At 66.9% G+C, this 17,318-nt stretch overlaps 4 protein-coding genes across 4 annotated transcripts; 2 read left to right on the top strand and 2 right to left on the bottom strand.

The window, feature by feature from the left end:
- Positions 1-227: 227 nt before the first annotated feature.
- Positions 228-1,849, bottom strand: MNEG_3669 (hypothetical protein; the record flags this gene model as incomplete). Its single annotated transcript, XM_014047858.1, has 6 exons — positions 228-356; positions 520-630; positions 764-826; positions 1,055-1,096; positions 1,378-1,616; positions 1,753-1,849. 6 exons carry the CDS (start codon positions 1,847-1,849, stop codon positions 228-230), a joined length of 681 nt encoding a protein of 226 aa, XP_013903312.1.
- A 289-nt stretch (positions 1,850-2,138) lies between these two features.
- MNEG_3668 (E3 ubiquitin-protein ligase FANCL) lies at positions 2,139-4,619 on the top strand (the record flags this gene model as incomplete). Its single annotated transcript, XM_014047857.1, has 5 exons — positions 2,139-2,846; positions 3,047-3,086; positions 3,264-3,409; positions 3,532-4,258; positions 4,453-4,619. 5 exons carry the CDS (start codon positions 2,139-2,141, stop codon positions 4,617-4,619), a joined length of 1,788 nt encoding a protein of 595 aa, XP_013903311.1.
- A 538-nt stretch (positions 4,620-5,157) lies between these two features.
- MNEG_3667 (hypothetical protein) lies at positions 5,158-7,252 on the bottom strand (the record flags this gene model as incomplete). Its single annotated transcript, XM_014047856.1, has 5 exons — positions 5,158-5,724; positions 6,004-6,112; positions 6,362-6,679; positions 6,873-7,110; positions 7,195-7,252. The coding sequence occupies 5 exons, from the start codon at positions 7,250-7,252 to the stop codon at positions 5,158-5,160; spliced, it is 1,290 nt and encodes a 429-aa protein (XP_013903310.1).
- A 2,758-nt stretch (positions 7,253-10,010) lies between these two features.
- MNEG_3666 (hypothetical protein) lies at positions 10,011-12,746 on the top strand (the record flags this gene model as incomplete). Its single annotated transcript, XM_014047855.1, has 1 exon — positions 10,011-12,746. The coding sequence occupies one exon, from the start codon at positions 10,011-10,013 to the stop codon at positions 12,744-12,746; it is 2,736 nt and encodes a 911-aa protein (XP_013903309.1).
- Positions 12,747-17,318: the final 4,572 nt, after the last annotated feature.

Here is a 17,318-nt window from a genome sequence, read left to right as displayed (position 1 = left end):
GGCTGGCGCGCGGCGCTACGACAAGGCAGCGGGTGCAGCAGTGCGACGCTGCCTCACCGCTGCCGCATCTTATGAAGCGGCGGCACACCAAGTTTCACGCCGGACCACGACTCATCACGCACACGGCATGTCTTTTGTAATTCCCAAAGCTGAGCCCTCTCGTGCGGCCCCGCACGTCAGGGCCAGGCGCCGGCGCGGCCGGGGCCCGCGGCCCTCCGCCGCGGCGCCTACTCTTCAGCGGGGGGCGGCCGCCTGATGACGAGCGTGACCGTCTTAAAGCCCCAGCGCTCGTTGTTGCTCTTGAGGGCGCTCATCACCGTCTCAAACTTGAGGCCCTCCGTGTCGATCATGATCTCCTGGGGGGCGGGCGGTGGGAGGGCGGTTGGTTGGAGGGCGGCTGGAGGGCGGTTGGTTCGAGGGCGGCTGGAGGGCGGTTGGCAGGGTGGTTGGTAGTTGTGGTCCACAGCAGCCATCGCCGTGGGTGCGAAAGCTGCCGCGGCAGCGAAAGCCCCAGCCCACAGCGGCAGCTTCCGCGGCGGCGTCTTGAGGGTGCAGCGGCGCTGTACCCGCGCCAGCGGGTACAGCTGCGTGGCCCTCACCCACGCCGCCGCTGCTGCTGCTCGCAAAGGGCTGAGGGGCCGGCCAGCACCCGCATTCGGCGGCCGCCTCCTTGCAGCGCAGCCCTGCAGGCCGCCCCGCCCACGTGCCCTCCTGCCTATGTGGCCCCGTGTGCACTCCCTCCCCTTGATTGCCGCCCGGTCACCTCCCAGTTGTCATAGGGCCTGTCGCCATGCCCCACCCTCTCATACCGGCCCTCCTTGCCAGCCTGTTGGAACAGAGGGGATCCCGAGCAGCTGGTGAGCTACAGGTGGGTTGGAATGAGAGGGAGGAAAAGGCAGGACCAGCCCGGCTCGCATGGCGCAGGCTGGCAACCACGGGCGTGTCCGTTGGTAGCGGCCGCTCTGGGGTGTGTCCCGCAAGCCAGCACGCAGCCGCACGGCAGGGGCCCAGCTGCAGCGGCAGGGCGGGAGTGGCCGCCGAGTAGAGCGCCCACCTTGAGGGTGACGGCGCTGCAGCGGTTGAGAATGTCCCCGGGCTGGAGTGGGTTTGGGGGGAGAGAGAGATCGTAGGGGGGGCAGCGGGGTGGGCGAAGCGGACGAACGGGCTTGGCCCAGGCTTGGTGGGCGCTCCAGCCCCATGCAAGGCGCAGTTGGAGGAGTGGTGGCCAACAGCAGGACGGCTGCGCAGTGTTTGCCGCTCGCCCGCTTGGTGCCCTTTGCAGCGAGCAGCCCGGGTTCCGAGGGTGGTGGCGAACGCAGAAGCATCTGGGCGGCGTGTGAGCAAGCGGGGCGTGCACCTGCCCGCCTGGCGCCCCACCTTGATGCCGGCCTTGTCGGCGTTGCCGCCAGGCACCACACTCTCGATGAACACGGGGCCGCCCTCCTTCTGTGAAAACACGACGCCCACCGGCTTGGGCAGCGTCGCCACCAGCCGCTGACCGGGCAGGCTGGCGGCGGCGCTGCCGCCGCTGCTGCTGGCGGCGCCCTCCGCGGCGGCGTCTGGCGCGGCCGCCGAGGGCCGCCAGGCGGGGGCTGCCCGCTGCCGGCGCCGGAGGGCTGCGTTGCGCCGGGAAGTGCGACCACGAGATTCAACGCACGTTGAAGCGACACCAGCAATACAGGAAGAAAATGAAGAACTGTTTGGTGGCTCGCGTTTTGCGCGCGTGCAGTTGCGATTGCACCCAGTTATCACCTGCTGTGGCCCCGCACACGCTGCGGCGTTCGGTGGTCAGCACTGCGCCGCCCCTGGTCACCACAGGCGCCCTGCCCAATGTGCTACACGCGAGCATGACTTGTTTATGCTGAAGACCGTTTATGGTGTTGCTGCTCCTCGACTGCTCTTTTCTCTGGAGTCGTCAATCGAATTGCGCCAGTGCTTCGCGCGGAGAGGTGCAAGTGCAGCTAGTGTTTATTGTTGGTATCTCTATTTGATCAGTCCGCATTGAATCCAGTGGCCTTGAGACAAATGAAAAAATACACAAAGAGATCTAGATCCCGCCATCCTTGAATACACGCAGAAACAGGTGCCTCACAACCGTAGCGTCACACTCATACAGCCTATAGACATCACTATACCTGATGTCAGTCGTCTGCCATCGCCGCCGACTGCAGCTGCGTGCGCCGCGACATGCCCCGCAGCCCGAGCACGACGGCGGGGTTGCATGTGCAGAGGAGCTATTCGCGCCTGCCCTAGACAATCCGCAGCACCCGCCAAAACAGCAGCAGCAGCAGCAGCAGCTTCCGCAGCACCTGCTAGAGGACCAGGCCGCCCCGCCTCCAAGGGCGGGCCAAACACCGCCTCACCAGCAGCTCGAGCCCCTCACCTGCGCCGCCGAGCTGCTCGACCGCCTCCCCGCCGGCACCCTTCAGCGGCTGCAGCAGCTGCCGGCCGGCTTCCGCCCTTGCGACCTCGTTCGGGAGCTGCAGGCGGCGCTGGGGCCCTCCCTCAAAGTGGTGCAGGCGCGGCCCCCGCCGCTGAGGCCTCGGCGGCGGCCGCGGCAGCAGCAGCCGCACCCGGACGAGCAGCCGCAGGCGCGCGCGTGGCAGGTGCCGCTGCTTTCACGCCAAGCACCACCCTGGTGTTTTCATGCGGTTGCGCGCGGCGCAGATGCGGCCGCAGCCTCTGACGAGTCGCCGCTCCCGCCATTGCCGCTGCTCCTGATGCCGCTAGAGGCGCAGTCAGTGTCTGGCGCCAGCAGTCATAGGGGCGTGGCGCTGGAGTTTCACCTGACCCTCTTGCAGCAGCTTGACGGCCTGGGCTGGGGCTCGGTGGTCGCCCTGAGCCAGGTGCCTTTGTGCTTCCACCGCTCAGTTTCCCACCCAGCACTGCTGGTATCCTAGTGCGCCGGCCGCCACCTGGCCGCGCCTTGTCATGCGGCGCGTGGTCCTCCGCTGCTGGGTTAGGCAGCGGCCGGGTGGCCGGCTGCAAAAGCCCCAAACATTGGTGTCGCTTTTTTCCAACCCCGGTGTCGGCCGCTTGTGTGCAGGACTTGCGGCGCCTGGCTCTGCAAATCGAGGACACGGCAGGTGAGGACATACAGAAGCTCATGTGGTTACGTTTTGCCTCCGGGCAATACCCCCTTGCCCCTCACATGCCTGCTGGTGATATGCTCTCCACGACGAGGAAAGGAATCGGAATGTCGTCACACCCGCGCCGATCCGCGGTAGCCGACAAGTGCGCACCACCGATGCGCGCCGCCGCAGGCCGCCCCCATCTGCTGCGCGTGCAGCTGCCCGGCAGCTTCCCGGCCTCGGCGCCCTCCGCTTGGATGGACCTGCCGGAGCCCTTTGGGTTTTCGTGGGGCCCCGGCAGCAGCACACTGGTGGCGGTGGCGCGGCATGCGCGACAGGTGCGCATCAACAGGCTGCTTTTTGAGCGAATTGTGCATCCCTCTGATGCCACCAGCATTTAGATTCCCCCTCCGCGCCCCCCACACCTGCTGCTGCACCCTTCTCGCTCAATTTTTGGCAGGCCCTCGCCCGCTACCAAGACCTGTGGGCTGTCCTTGAGCAGCTGGAGGGCAGCTGCCGCGTCCTGGACCCCCCAGAGGCCCGCAACCGCGCGCAGCAGCAGCTGAGCGATTGGATCGACGGCGGCGGCGGCGGCGAAGCGGGCGGCGAGGCGGGTTCTGCGTCCCCATGCGCGGGGCCCGCGGGCTGGTTCGGCCGCTGCAGCCGCCGGCTCTCGCTGCCGCGCGGGGCAGGTTGCCTCGAGCTCGCCTTCTCCCCAGCCGCCCCCCGCGCCCTCCCCTCCGCCACCTTTTCCGGCGGCGGCGCCGCGGCGGCGGAGCTGCAGCGGCGCTGGTGCGCGGGCGCGGCGGCGGGGTGGACGCAGGGCGCGGCGCCGGGGGACAATTTGGCGGCGGTGCTGCAGCTTGAGCTGCCGGCGCCCGGGAGGCAGCAGCTGGCCTGGCTAGAGGACCTGCGGCGGCCGATCTCATTGGCTTCGCATGCAGAGGCAGCCGCGCGGCAAGGCGGCGGCGGCGGCGGTGGTGATGGCGCCACGGGGGCGGCCGCGCATGGCCATGCGGATTCGCGGATGGGGCCGCCCGGCGATGAGGGGATGCGTGACGGCGACGGCAGCGCCAGCGACGCCAGCAGCAGCAGCAGCAGCGGGGACGAGGAGGAAGACGCCGGCGCCTGCGGCATCTGCTACGCGGTGCTGCTGCAAGATCCCTCCGCGCCTGCGGACCAGCCGGGTGAGACCCGGGGCCACACCCTTTAGACAGCACTGCGGGTGTCCCTGTAGCCTGCGCCCTGGACCTTGATCCTGTGGGGCATCTGCCTGGCTAACGGCGGATCGCGCCGTGACAGAATGCCGCTCTCCTCATGCGGTCGTAAGCACGACCAGCAACCACACCCACCACCCGACCCCCACCCCCTCGCCCCGCAGGCGACGTGCCGGACGCGAGCTGCGACGCGGTCGAGGGCTGCGCGCGCCCCTTCCACGCGCGCTGCCTGGCGGAGTGGCTGCGCGGCCTGCCCAACAGCCGGCGCTGCTTCTCGACGCTCTTTGGGGCCTGCCCCTACTGCTCTGCACCGGTGGCCGTGAGGACGTGATGACGTCACTCGGCTGCAGACTGGCTGCCGGCCCGCCCGACAGTAATGCAACGAACGCTCGGAGCCTGTGGCTAGGAACCTCTGGGTTGCTACAGTGTATTGTGTGGTTGCAAAGCATCATCTGGGAGGCCTCGGGACAAAAATGTGGGGATAAAGGCGAGCACAAGCGTATCACGCATCCGGGAGGCACCGAGAGGTTGGTTGTGACACAGAGCAGGGGTGGGAGGAGCGGGGCAGGCCAAGGGGCGAAGGGCATTCAAATGGCCTAGCAGCCAAAAGACTGCGGTTGCAGTTTTCCAGAACATCCCCTCACCCCTAAGGAGGGATAATTGTGAGAAAATGTGCCAGCATAGCAAGCCGCGCACAAAGAACAGGCGGAGCAGGATGGTGGGATACCAGGAAGAATACGCCCCGGTGTGATGGCGCGCCCTGGAAGCCAACAGGACACATGCGTGAAATCCTGCGCGCAACTGACCCCCACACATGTCACCTGAGGGCCGCGGCCGGGGTGAGAATCACGCGCGCCCGCCTTACGACGTCACACCCAAAAGACGGCGTTTCGTGCCCGCAGCGGCGCGAGCGCGGAGCAGACGGCGCGGCAGTCGTTGCGTCGCGACAGTCGCAGCTCAGAGAGGCCCCCCAGCGACGCTAGCGCCCGAGCCTCGTCGGCGCCGACCCCCACGCACGCGGCGCCGAGCGCCCGCAGCTGCCTCAGCCCGCGCGGCGGCTGCGGCAGCGGCGCGGCCGCGGCGCAGGCCTGCGCCGCGGGCGCAGCGAGGGCGCCGTCTGGCAGGACGCCCTCCAAAACAGACTCGTCGTTCAGTGACACGTCCAGCGCGCCAAACCGCGCAACGCCGCCCGCCAGCGCGCGCAGCCCCGCGGCCGTCAGGCCCGTGGCGGCGGCGTCCAGCCGCGCCAGCCGGTCCAGGCGGGCCAGCGCGGCAGGGCCGGTGTTGGCGGGCGCCATGCAGAGGTTGTGGGCGAGGTCGAGGGACTCGAGGCGCGTGAGGGACGCGGCGAGGCGGGGCACTGCCTCAGGGCCGATCCAGTTGCCTGGCAGCGACAGGCAGCGCAGGCCGGTCAGCGCGGTCAGGGCGGTGGCGGCCTGCGGCGGGGTTTGAGGGGGAGAAGGGATAAAGGAGGGGGTGGCGAGAGGGCGGTCTGTTGGCGGGAATGTGAAAGGGCGACTTGGCACGATGGGTTTGACATGGTATCGACTGGGCCGAGGATGTTGGGGCGGCAGTTCAGGGGTCAAACGTTACCTGTTGATTAATCGAGGCCAATGACATCGCACTGTCAAACCCTTTAAACTGTCGTACAGGGGTGAGAGCGGTCGCTGACATCAGCACATGCCACGGCACATGGCCCAACCAGCAGCCCCCACCTCTGTCCCAATGTGGCACCAGCCCAGCCGCAGGCTCTCCAGGTTGGTGAGCACCGCCAGGCCACGCGCGCCCGCGGGGCCAACGCCGCGGCCCGCCAGGTCCAGCTGCCTGCGGTCGTGGGTGTCCGCATGCACCCAGTAACGGGGGCGTTCCATGTCAGAAAGGTTTGTAGCAAGGCGATCCTCTCAGCAAAGCAGTGCGAGGGCTTGGCGACCTCGACAGACACACAGCAAAGCGCCGCGGCGCTACAAATGGCCGACTCAAGACGTTGCCAGAGCGCGGCGGCACCCGCTGCACACAGCAGAAGGGGCTCTTGAAATCACAGTGTGTGACAGATGTTTTCGTGGCCGTGATCACCTGAGCTGCCCGAGCCCGGCGGCCAGCGCCGCTGCGCCCTCCGCGCTCACGTCCACCCCAGCAGGTACGACGAGCTCCCTCAGGCCCGACAGGCGCCCGATGAGCCGCCCGATCTCCGAGGTCAGCAGCCGCTGCGGCGGCGGGGGTTCCGGCCGGAAGTACGCGATGCAGGGCGGGACGTCCCTGGTCGCACCATGGGGGTCGTTGTCATGGTCGTTGTACGCGGCCGCTGACATCAGCGTGCAGCAGTTGATGATCCTCAGGTGCTGCAGGCTCGGGAAGCGCGCCGCGACACTGGGCAGGACCCGCAGGTACTGCCTGGTGCGTTGGGCCAGAGGTGGGTGGCAGAAATCAGGGCAGAGGTGCAGGGTGAAAACCAAACGTAGATGAGGCAGGGCCGACAGAGCTGACAGGGGCAGTAGCGGGGTGGGTTGGGCCGTTCAGGCGGCCAGGTCCCACAATACGAGCGCCCTCAGTGCTCGCATCACATGGCAGGCCGGCCGCTGCCTACCAGGGCAGCGCCAGCCGCAGCACCCCGTGGCGGTACGCCGCATTGGCCGCGCGGCACGCGGTGCCCAGGCCGCGCCGCGCGCCGCCGTCGAGGACGTTGAACAAGATGGGGAAGACGTCGCAGATCTCGGAGGGGCGGGCGGCGGTCGCTGCTAACCTGGCGGGGACCCCGTCTTGGTCGAGATGGCCACCGCCCGCTTTTTGCGGTGTGCGGCGCTTGAGGACTACGATCCCACCGCCTGCGGCGCACACGGCATATTGTTGCAAGTATTTGAGTGAGGGGCATGGTGCTCTCTGAGTGCGCACCTATGACACTAGCGTACACGTCCGCTCGCACGCCACAACTCGCAGCGCGGTGTGCAGTACGCGCAACGCCGCCATTGCGCTCTTTGAATAGATCATCCAACGAGGCCTGCACACCTTCGAGCTGAAACAACACCTCGCTGATATCTCTGGCACGCTTCATGATATTATATGGTGTCCGCGGACGGGCGTATGATATTTGTGAGAAGGACTCGCTTGCTTGTCTTAGATCTCGACAGAGATTGGAAGCACAGGCTTGAATTTGATTACGAATATCAAGTTTGGTGAGCACGTGTTTGGATCACGCCGACAAGCTGCCATTGAACGGTGGCTGGTCAACAGGTCAACGTGGTTGCCACTCGTGCAGCCAGCAGATGCGGCAAATCCGACGTTTGAAGATGATTTTTGAGTATGATGCAGGCCTGAAAGGTGTTCAAGAGTGCAACAAAGCAACATAAAGCTGTGACAGTTGCCAGCGAGACTACCGCCAGCCAGCAGCCTGGCTGCCCCCTCGGCCCACGCTCAGTGCAAATTTGGTGTACAACCGTAGCGCAGAATGTGCGAAGTTTTGTGGTGGAGTTTGCCTGCCACTCTCTGATGCCTACGTTAGCCCTGCTCTTCGCATGACCCCCACATCCTGCTCCACCGCCACAAATGCGTGCGAGCCATCTGCGCAAACTTGAGAACAATAGGACCTCTGTTGTGATCAAGGCAACATGATCCAAGTCAATGATTACACGCATTCCACATGACACCCGTCCCAGTACATGGTATGAAGAAGGTAGATGGCGCCGTTCACCATGTCGTTTGTGTTGACGTCGCCCTCAACGCAGCCGCTGCCTCGCCAGGATACGTGGCGCAGAAGTGGCCCAAATGAATTATATTGCCTTGTAGCACAGCATAGTGCACGCCAATGGACAGTACACGCTGCCTCGCGAACGCCCACCATGCAGCAAAAGCAGCTCGCCCTGCTGACATGAGCAGGGCTCCGGGCAGCCCAGCAGAATCCGCTCCGGTGAATGTTGCTGCACTTGATGCTTTTACTGCAAGCATCAGCTTAATTCATCGTAATGGCCACTGCCCAGATCAAACGCCGGCACCGTCGTCCCGTATCGTGTACAGTACACTCGCGCTCTGCGCCACGCACTGCTCACGTACTATGCATGTAATAACGGCACGTGTATAGCTAAGTATGACGGTGCAGGTGGCCCCTGGCGCAGACCTGCCGCAAGACGTGCACAGGGCGGACGGCGCCATCACCGTCGCTGCTGGCGACCCATGCCGCCTGCTGGACCTCCCCCGCCCCCTGCTCACAGCGATTGCGCTCTGCTGCAGCAACCCGACCAGCTTCTTCGCGTCGTGCCCCGCGCTGCGCGCTGTGGGCGCTGACCCTGCCGTCGAGCTACAGTGGTTCCTGCAGCACCGCCCGCGCCCGCGGCTCCTGCCATACGCCGCCACGAGCTTCCATCGCCTGGTCGGGCGCCGCCCCTTTGAGGACTTCTTCGCCTTCACCCGCCGTGCTCTCGCCGCCGCCGCGCCTGGCGCCTGTGATGCATCATATGAGCGCGCGATGCGCAAGGCTGAAAGGTCGGTCATTGGATGCGTGCGGGGCCGCGGATCCATGCGGCGCGTGCGCACGCGCTGCCAGCCTGCGTGACCTGCTGCGCAGCGTGTGTCGCTGGCATGCGTGCGCATGCGCCCGCCATGAAAGCCTTCACTGTCTCACCTCGCTGCGCTGCCAGGGCCGTGCGCGGCGCCTACCCTTTGCTGGCCGCGCTGGCGCTTGTGGGCAATCCCCAAATGGCTTATGTCGAGCTGCTGGCAGCTTACGCTGCAGGGGCCGGCAACGCCGAGATCGTCCGGCTGGCCGCGAGCATGCCCTCTCAGCTGCGCGTGAGGGCGACACTGAGCGTCGGCGGGGGCTGGAGCGCCAACTGTGAGCGCGGGCGGCATGGCAAGCGCGGCTGCGGGCAGCGTTGGGCTGTGTTGCATGCTCTGCGCCCCTGCAGCAGAGTTGCCTGCCTGAAGTCGCCGTGCACCTTTGCCTGCCGCGCCCTTGGCCCACCTGTGGTGGCAACGTCTGGGTCACGGACGTTTTTAAGGCCTTTGCCCTTCTCCTCCCCTCCTTTCCTCAAAACAAACATACACGCGCAGTGTGCACACACACTTGCACACACATGCATGCACGATCTCATACAGACACACTCTCTTATACACATACGCACACAAACACACACACACACACTCACGCGAACACATGCACGCTCTCTCACCCAGACGCCTTCTCGTACAGGCGCACTTACTGACACTCATGCGCACACCCACCCACTTGCTCCACATGCGCCCTGACTGCCCTCGCAGTCGCTGCAACCGCCGCAAAGCAGGCCGTCATCAAGGGGCACACTCACATGGTGCCACACCTGCTCACCTGGCTAGATAGCTGCAGCCGCGAGCATCGCGCTCTCCTGCAGCACGCGGTGATGCAGGGGCACCCGGACTGCCTAGGTCAGGTCCTCATCTTGGTGAGTGCGCGTCACCCGGGCGCCACTCGGGTGACATGCATCGCGAGTCCACCGGCTGCTCTGCTGCCGCAGCACACCATTCTGGATGCCGGGGCATCTCGCGAACGGCGCGGGCGCCACGGATCTTGTGTACTGCATTGCGTCACCAAGTACCCCGCGCCTTCCGGCCATCCCCATCGCTGACTTCACCACACTGACCCTCGCATCCCGCTGTCCGCTGTCCGCTGCCCCACCTCCTTCAGGCCCAACGCTGCGAGGTCGGCCGCCACCACGTGGCGTGGGCGGCGGGGCGGCGCGACGCGCATGCAGAGGAAATGCTGCAGGCGGTGGTGCGGCTGGTCAGGCCCCGCGCCATGCAGTGGCCCCCGCACATCTGGACGGGCGAACCCAACTGGCTGGACGCGTCGCAGCTCGACGCGCCGGGGTTCTGGTCCGAGGCGCTGAAAGCGGCAAGCGCCTCCGGCGGCGCCAGCATGGGCATGCTGCGCGTGCTGGGCGAGCGCGTCGCGCCGCTGGGCGCACTGTGGCGGCTGCTGTATGCGGCCGTGGCAGGGCCCCAGGCGGACCCGCCGCCGCTGGGGCCAGCGTTGCTTGGCTACCACAGGCGGAGCGCTGGTGAGCTGGCGCAGCTCTCGCCGCCGCCTGACGCATACTTTGAGCGCGTGGTGGGGCTTGTGGAGGAGCTCGTATTTGAGCAGCGGCAGCGGGCGGAGCAGCAGCTGGGGCAACATGTAGGAGGGCAGGCACAGGAGCGCAAGGCGCACGAGCAGCCCCAGCAGCATCACCAGCAGCCGGAAGCGCCGCAGCTGCCTGGGCGGCAGCCAGCCGCCGGCTGCGCCGGCGGTACCGCGCCCTACCAGGGTGTGGCTGCGGCGCAGCTGGCTTTCATCGTTCGAGGGGGCCTGCAGCTGTTGGCTGCCAGGTTCCAAACGGCAGCCCAGAGGGGCGAGTGGCTCCGCGCCGCCCCATCGTGGGCTGAGGCTCTGAATGCACGGCTGCGGGCACTGGCGCTGGAGGGGACGGAGGCAGAGGGCGGCGCAACGGCCGCCGACGCCGCTGTGGACGCTGCCCGCTGGGGCATCGCGACGGCAGCGGCGCGGGCGGACCGCGTGGAGTTGAAGGCGGCCCTGCGCGAGTGGAGGCGCGCCAGCGGTGCGGCGCCGTGCGCGCCGCCGCCGCGCGTGCGGCGCCAGCGCGCGATGCTCTCGGCGGCGCAGCTGCTGGAGTGCGTGTTGGCGGCGCTCGCAACCGGTCACACAGGCCGCGTCGAAGCGCTGCTGGCGCTCGCAGGCCGCATCGGCGTTGATTGGTGCACGCTGCCTGACCCCGACTGCTCTGCCCTTGGGCCCGTGCTCCCGGGAGCCTTTCTAGGCGCCTCGCCGCCCATCCGCTGCGCCGGCTGGCTGCTGGGCGCCAAGGAATGGCATGAGTGGCCGTTGAACAGCGTGCTGTGGGCAGTCAACAGCGGCTGGCTGCCGCTGCAGACCTTTGTGCGGCTCTTAGGACAGCGCGACTTGCCCCCTGGCGACTGGGGCCCCGGCCTGGCCCTGGCCGGCAGCCGGCGCGTCGTGGAGCTGTCAGAGCCGCTGCTGCCAGCGGTGCGCCTATGGGTGCTCGCCAAGTCGCTGCTCCTCTGGGCGGTGCGGCAGCCGCACGGGGCCGGCGGCCGCACACCGGCGCGAGGCGGCGTCAAAGTCGGCGGCGAAAGCGGCGAAAGCGGCGGCGGCGGCTGCCGCGGCTTTGACGAAGGCGGCCGCGACACACCGTTGGGGCTGTTTGAGTTGGCCGAGTTGCTCCAGGACGCGGGGCACGTCTCACACGTGCAGAGGCACGACTTGTTCTTCGAGTGGCGCAATCGGCAGCGGCAGCCCCATGGCCACCAAGCGCGCCAGGTGGCCGAGGAGTTTGGGCTGTGGGTGCGGCGCCACCCTCTGCGCGGAGCACCCGCGGCGGCGGCGCCCGCAGGCGGCGAGGCGGGCGGCGGCGGCGGCGGCGAGGCGGGCGGCTGGAGGGATGAGGAGAGCGGCGGGGTTCCCGGCAGCGGCTGCTTGGTCCCCATCAGCAGCGAGCATCTGACCGACCCTGCGCCAGCGGATGTTGTGTGCAGCTTAGACCCCGCGATTTTTGTCATGCCAGGCCCCGACGCCCCTGCGGCCGCCCGTGCGGCCGCGCTCCGCGCCGCGGCAGCGTGGCTGCGTGGCGCCCTCACGCGTGAGGCGGCGCTCTGTGAAGCCATGCGGGCCGAGGCCAGGGCAAGCGTGGCGCGCATGCCGCCCGGGATTCCAGCTCGGTGCGCGTGGCTGGCGCCGCAGGAGCACTGGGAGCTGCTGCTCGCTGCGGCGCAGCGCCGCGACATCAAAACGCTGACCTTGCTCTCGGAACTCGGCCAGCCGGCCGACACCTCTATCGCCTCGGCGGCGGCCTCCAACGCGCTCGCCGCCGCAGCAGCAGCAGGCGCGCTCGACCTGCTGCCGGGGCTGCTGGCGCCCCTGGTTGCCGCCGCCGAGGCAGAGCGCGCCGGCGGCGGCGAGCAAGGCGCGGCGCAGGGTGCGCTGCTGCGAGCGGTACGGCATGCGCGCCCGCTCACGGCCGCGCGGGACGACGCGCCGATCGACGAGGTGGTAGAGGCTGCACTCCTGCTGCTGCGCGCCGCAGAGCACGCAGGCAGCGCGGAGGGCGAGCGCGTGCTGGCGGTCGACTGGCTGGGGCCAGAGGCGCCGCGCCCCCCCACGTTGCCGCCGTCCGCGCACTTGGCGCTGCGCGCGCCGGCGGGCGCCGGCGGCGCCGTCGCGGCGCGCGTCAAGGCGCTGCTGCTGCGCATGTGGCGCGACAGGCTGGAGGCGGGCGAGGGCGCGTCGCCGCTGCCGCCGCCGTTTGGCGCAAGGTGGGCGCGCAAGGCGACGTTCAAGCTGGTGGCCAACGCGGGCAGTGGCGGGGACGCGGATCTGATGTTCGCCGCAGTGCAGTGGGCGCGGCAACTGAATGAGTGGCGGGCGGCGGGGCCGGGCGGGGCCGGCGGGGAAGGCGGGGCTGGCGGGGTTGGCGCATAGCTCACGGCGTACGCGGCCTGGCGGCTTGACCCGGCGCCGCAGCTGGCCACTGATCGCCCGCGTCGTAATGGGCTTGGATGTTCCCGGTGGCGCACTCAGCCCCAGGGCCGCTCTGCAGTGTGACCGCATGAATTAGCCTTTTGAACGACTTGCTGCCTGTTTGAGAGGGGGGGGCGCGGCGTCGCCGTCATGAGCCGCTGCCCAGCCATGGGCGGCTGCCACAGCCTCATCAAACCTGGCTCGCTCTGAGCGATTCCCAAGCAGGGGCATCACTTTCAGTCTTCACTACCGTCCTCGGGGACGTGGGAGCGCCCGTCCATCTCCCGCAGCGGGCGCTCCGCTGCCGCCGCAGCTGCGGGGGTCCTCGCTGCCGCGCGCCCCGGCGCGGCGAGCCTGGCGTCCTGCTGGGCCCCTGCTCGGTAAAACAAAGCGCGGCGGCGGCTGCAAGGGCACTGCAGCGGGTGTGCGATGGCGGAGGCGGCGGCACCTGCCTGCTTCACGAATGCACATCTAGATGCTGCGGTGGCCTAGCCTCCAGGATTAGGATTAGGATTGTTACAGCGTCCTGCGGTCGCCCGCTCCTGGAGCCATCCAGGCTCATGGGATTGTACAGTAAAGCACCTCCAGACAGGGCAGCCCCTGTCGGGCCACCTTGTCTCTCAAGGAGGGATGCTTACGGTTTTTTGTAAAATTGGCCCAGTTTAGCAAGCTTGCACGCAAAGAGAGCAGGCAGAGCAGCACGATGGGTTTTGAAGAATCCTTGCGGGTGTAACGGTGCTCCCTGAAAGCAAACGTGGCACATGTGTGGAGCCCTGCGCACAATCGGCCCTGACAGCTGTCTGCTTGCAGAGAATGAGGTGAAAAGCGCACGCGCCCGTCCCTGGGCGCCACACCCAACATATTGCGCTCTGCATCCGCAGCGGCGCAAGCGTCAGAGCTAGCAGACGGCGCGGCAGTTGTTGCCCGCGACAGCAGCAGCTCGGAGCCCGCCATCTTCAAGCCAGCAGATGTTTCATAACTATAGTTCAAGTATGGCTTTGGGTTGCTGCTGGCTTGAAGGATGGCCAAGAGGGCGAAACTGGCAATTCGAAATGGGGGCAGTTGCCAGCAATTGGACCGTGCCGCCAGCAACAAGCCTTGGCTGCCCCCTTCGGCTGCGCTTTGCCGGGGTCCTCGCCGCCGCCCGCCGCGCGCCGCCCGCCGCGACGCAGCGAGCCTGGCGTTCTGCTGGACCCGCACTCAGCAGAGCGAAGCGCGACGGCGGCAATCAGCAGAGCAAAGCGCAGCCGAGGCTGCAAGAGCAGTGGCAGCTGCAGCGCGTGTGCCTATTTTGTTGCTGCGATGGCGGAGGCGGAGGCACCCTGTCTGTTTCAGGAATCTGAATCTTGACGCGGCGGCGGTCTAGTCTTCTGACAGGGCAGTGCTTCTTGGGCCAGCTCCTCTCCTAGGGAGGGATGATTACGGTTATTTGAATCACAATCTGCCAGCATAGCAAGCCACGCATAGGAAGCAGGCATAGCAGGAAGATAGGATTGAAAGAATCCTTGCATGTGAAAGAGCGCGTCCTGAAAGCAAACATGACACATGTGTGGAGCCCTGTGCACAATCAACCCTGGCAGCTGTTGTCTGGTTACGGAGACTAAGGTGAAAAGCGCCTGCGCCCGTCCCTTGGCGTCACACCCAACAAATTGCACTCCGCGCCGCAGCTGCGGCGCGAGCGTTAATGAAGCAGACGGTGCATCAGTTGTTGCGCCGCGACAGCCGCAGCTCGGAGCCCGCCATCTTGCAGCTGGCAGATGGCGCTTTTCTATAATTGAAATAGGTTTTAGTTTGCTGCGAGCCTGAAGAATGGTCAGGGGGCAAAAAACCAACTTCAAAATGTGGCAGTTGCCGGCGGTTGGACCACACCGGCAGCCACAAGCCCCTCTTGCCCCCTTCGGCTACGCTCAGCCCAAATGAGGATGTCGACTGTGGCGCGAAGAGCGCGGGTCTATGTGGCGGAGCTTGCCTGCCACTCTCAGCAGGGCCACCGCCGCTGCAGCCCCGCTCTGCGCCTGACCCCCACATCCTGGTCCACCGCCACACATGTGTTCGAGCGCCCTCCACACACTTTGCAACACACAAACTGCTCCTGTGATCAGGGCAACGCACATCAAGATATCGGCTGCATGCATTCAACATGACACCCTTGAAAGGGAATTGCAAGAAGGAAGACGGCGCCGTTCACTTCAGCAGGTCATGTCGTTGACCTGGCGCTGAGCACCTGCGGCCACTGCCTTGCCATACAGTGCATGATGCGTCGGAACTAGGCCGTAACTGGCCTGCACAAGCTTCGAGCCTGCACAACAGCATACTGCATGCCAATGGACAGCTCACGCTGCCTCATGCATGGCCAGCGTGCAGCACATGGTACCAGTACAAGCAGTCTGAGCTGTCCTGCAACCGACATGAACGGTTGCACAGGGTCGGGCCCGCTTCTTTTCACATGTTGTTTCAGCTACAAGCATCAGCTCCACTTCTATTCATGTTAACTGCTGAATCAACGGTGCTGTCACACCGTATGCAGAACACAGTACCGGACGGTATCCGGTGCGATCTGACGCACCGCACCACGAACTGCGCACCTACCTACGTATCACAGCTCACTATATAAAGCTGATACAGATATGGCCGCGAAGTTGGCCGCTGGCGCCGAGCTGCCGTCACATATGCCCAGTGTGGACGGCGCGGCTGCGCTTGGCGATGGCGATGGCGATGGCAATGACGGGAGCCTCCTGCTAGACCTCCCCCGCACCCTCCTCACGGCAATCGCGCTCTGCTGCAGCAACCCGACCAGCCTCTTTGCGTCGTGCCGCACACTGCGCGCGCTGGGCGCGGACCCCGCCGTCGAGCTGGTGTGGTTCGTGAGAAACCGCCCGCGCCCGCGGCTCCTCCTGTACGCCGCCGCGAGCTTCCATCGCCTGGCCGGACGCCCCTTTGAGGATTTCTTTGCCTTCATGCGCCGGGCGCTCGCCGCCGCCGCGCCTGGTGCCTGCGATGAGCGCGCAACGTGCACGGCCGAAAGGTCGGTCGCCGCATCCGCGCATGGGGCGGGGGCGGTTTGCATGCGGCACGGGTTGCATGCGGCAAGCTTCGCATGCGGCGCGGTTTGCATGCGGCACGGGTTGCATGCAGCGCGTTTTGCATGCGGCGCGGTTTGCATGTGGCGCTAGCTGCGTTGCGTGTGTCGCAGGGATTCGTGCGCATGTGCCCCCCACCAAGTTCATACCCTCACTGGCGGGCAGCATGTTCGCCCCAGCCCTCACTGCTTCATCGCCCTCTCGCCGCCGCCAGGGCCACGCGCGGCGCCTACCCACTGCTGGCGGTGCTGGCGCTCGCGGGCCCTCCCAGGTTGGCTTACGTCGAGCTGCTGGCAGCTTACGCTGCAGGGGCCGGCAACGCCGACGTCGTCCGGCTAGCCACGCGCATGCCCTCCCTGCTGCGAGAGGAGACTAACCTGAGCACTGGCACTTGCTGGACCGCCAACTGTGAGCGCACGCGCGGCGTGCCAAGCGCGGCCGCCGGCAGCGGCGGGCTGTGTTGCAAGCGCTGTGCCTGCAACAGCGTCGGCTTCCCTGAATGCGCCTTGCGCCTGCGCTTGTCGTGCCCTTGGCCCTGTGATGTCAGCGCCTGGGTCGCGGCCGTTTCCTCCCCCTATGGCCCTTCTCGTGTCCTCCCCTCACCAAAGGCAAACACACACACACACACACACCCGCACACACCCACACACACACGCATGCACGCTCTCCTGTACAGACACACTTACTTACACACATACACACGCGTGCACACACTTACCTGCTCCACACGCGGCTTGGCTGCCCCCCCAGTCGCGGCGACCGCCGCCAAGCAGGCCGTCATCAGAGGGCACACGCACATGGTGCCGCACCTGCTTACCTGGCTAGATTGCTGCAGCCACGAGCAGCACGTGCTCCTGCAGCACGCCGTGATGCAAGGGCACCCGGAATGCCTTGAACAGGTCCTCATCCTGGTGAGTGCGCGTCACCCAGGTGTCACCCAGGTGACGCGATAAGAGCGCGTCCACCCGCTGCCCCGCTGCTGCCGGACACCACTCTGGGTTCTGGGGCGTCTCGCAGCGGCCGGGGGCAACACGGGTCCTGCGCACTGCATGTCATTTGAACACACCGCGCACCCCATCACCATCCCCACCGCTTACCTCCCCACACTCAACCCCGCATGCCGCACCCCACCCTCCTCCAGGCCAAGGGCTGCGAAGCCGGCCGCCACCACGTGGCGTGGGCGGCGGGGCGGCGCGACGCGCATGCGGAGGAGATGCTGCAGGCGGTGCTGCGGCTGGTCAACCCGCGCCCCATACAGTGGTCCAGGAAAATTTGGACGGGCGACCCCAACTGGCTGGACGCATCGCAGCTTGATGCGCCGGGGTTCTGGTGCGAGGCCCTGAAAGCGGCGAGCGCCTCCGGCGGCGCCAGCATGGGCATGCTACGCGCGCTGGGCGAGCGCGCCGCGCCGCTGGGCGCGCTGTGGCGGCTCCTGTACGGGGCTGTGGCTGGG

The sequence above is a fragment of the Monoraphidium neglectum genome, assembly GCF_000611645.1.
Source record: "Monoraphidium neglectum strain SAG 48.87 unplaced genomic scaffold scaffold00472, whole genome shotgun sequence".
Classification (NCBI taxonomy): Eukaryota; Viridiplantae; Chlorophyta; class Chlorophyceae; order Sphaeropleales; family Selenastraceae; genus Monoraphidium; species Monoraphidium neglectum.
The sequence above is the reverse complement of the archived record's forward strand: the minus strand, read 5'-3'. Positions and strand labels throughout refer to the sequence as shown.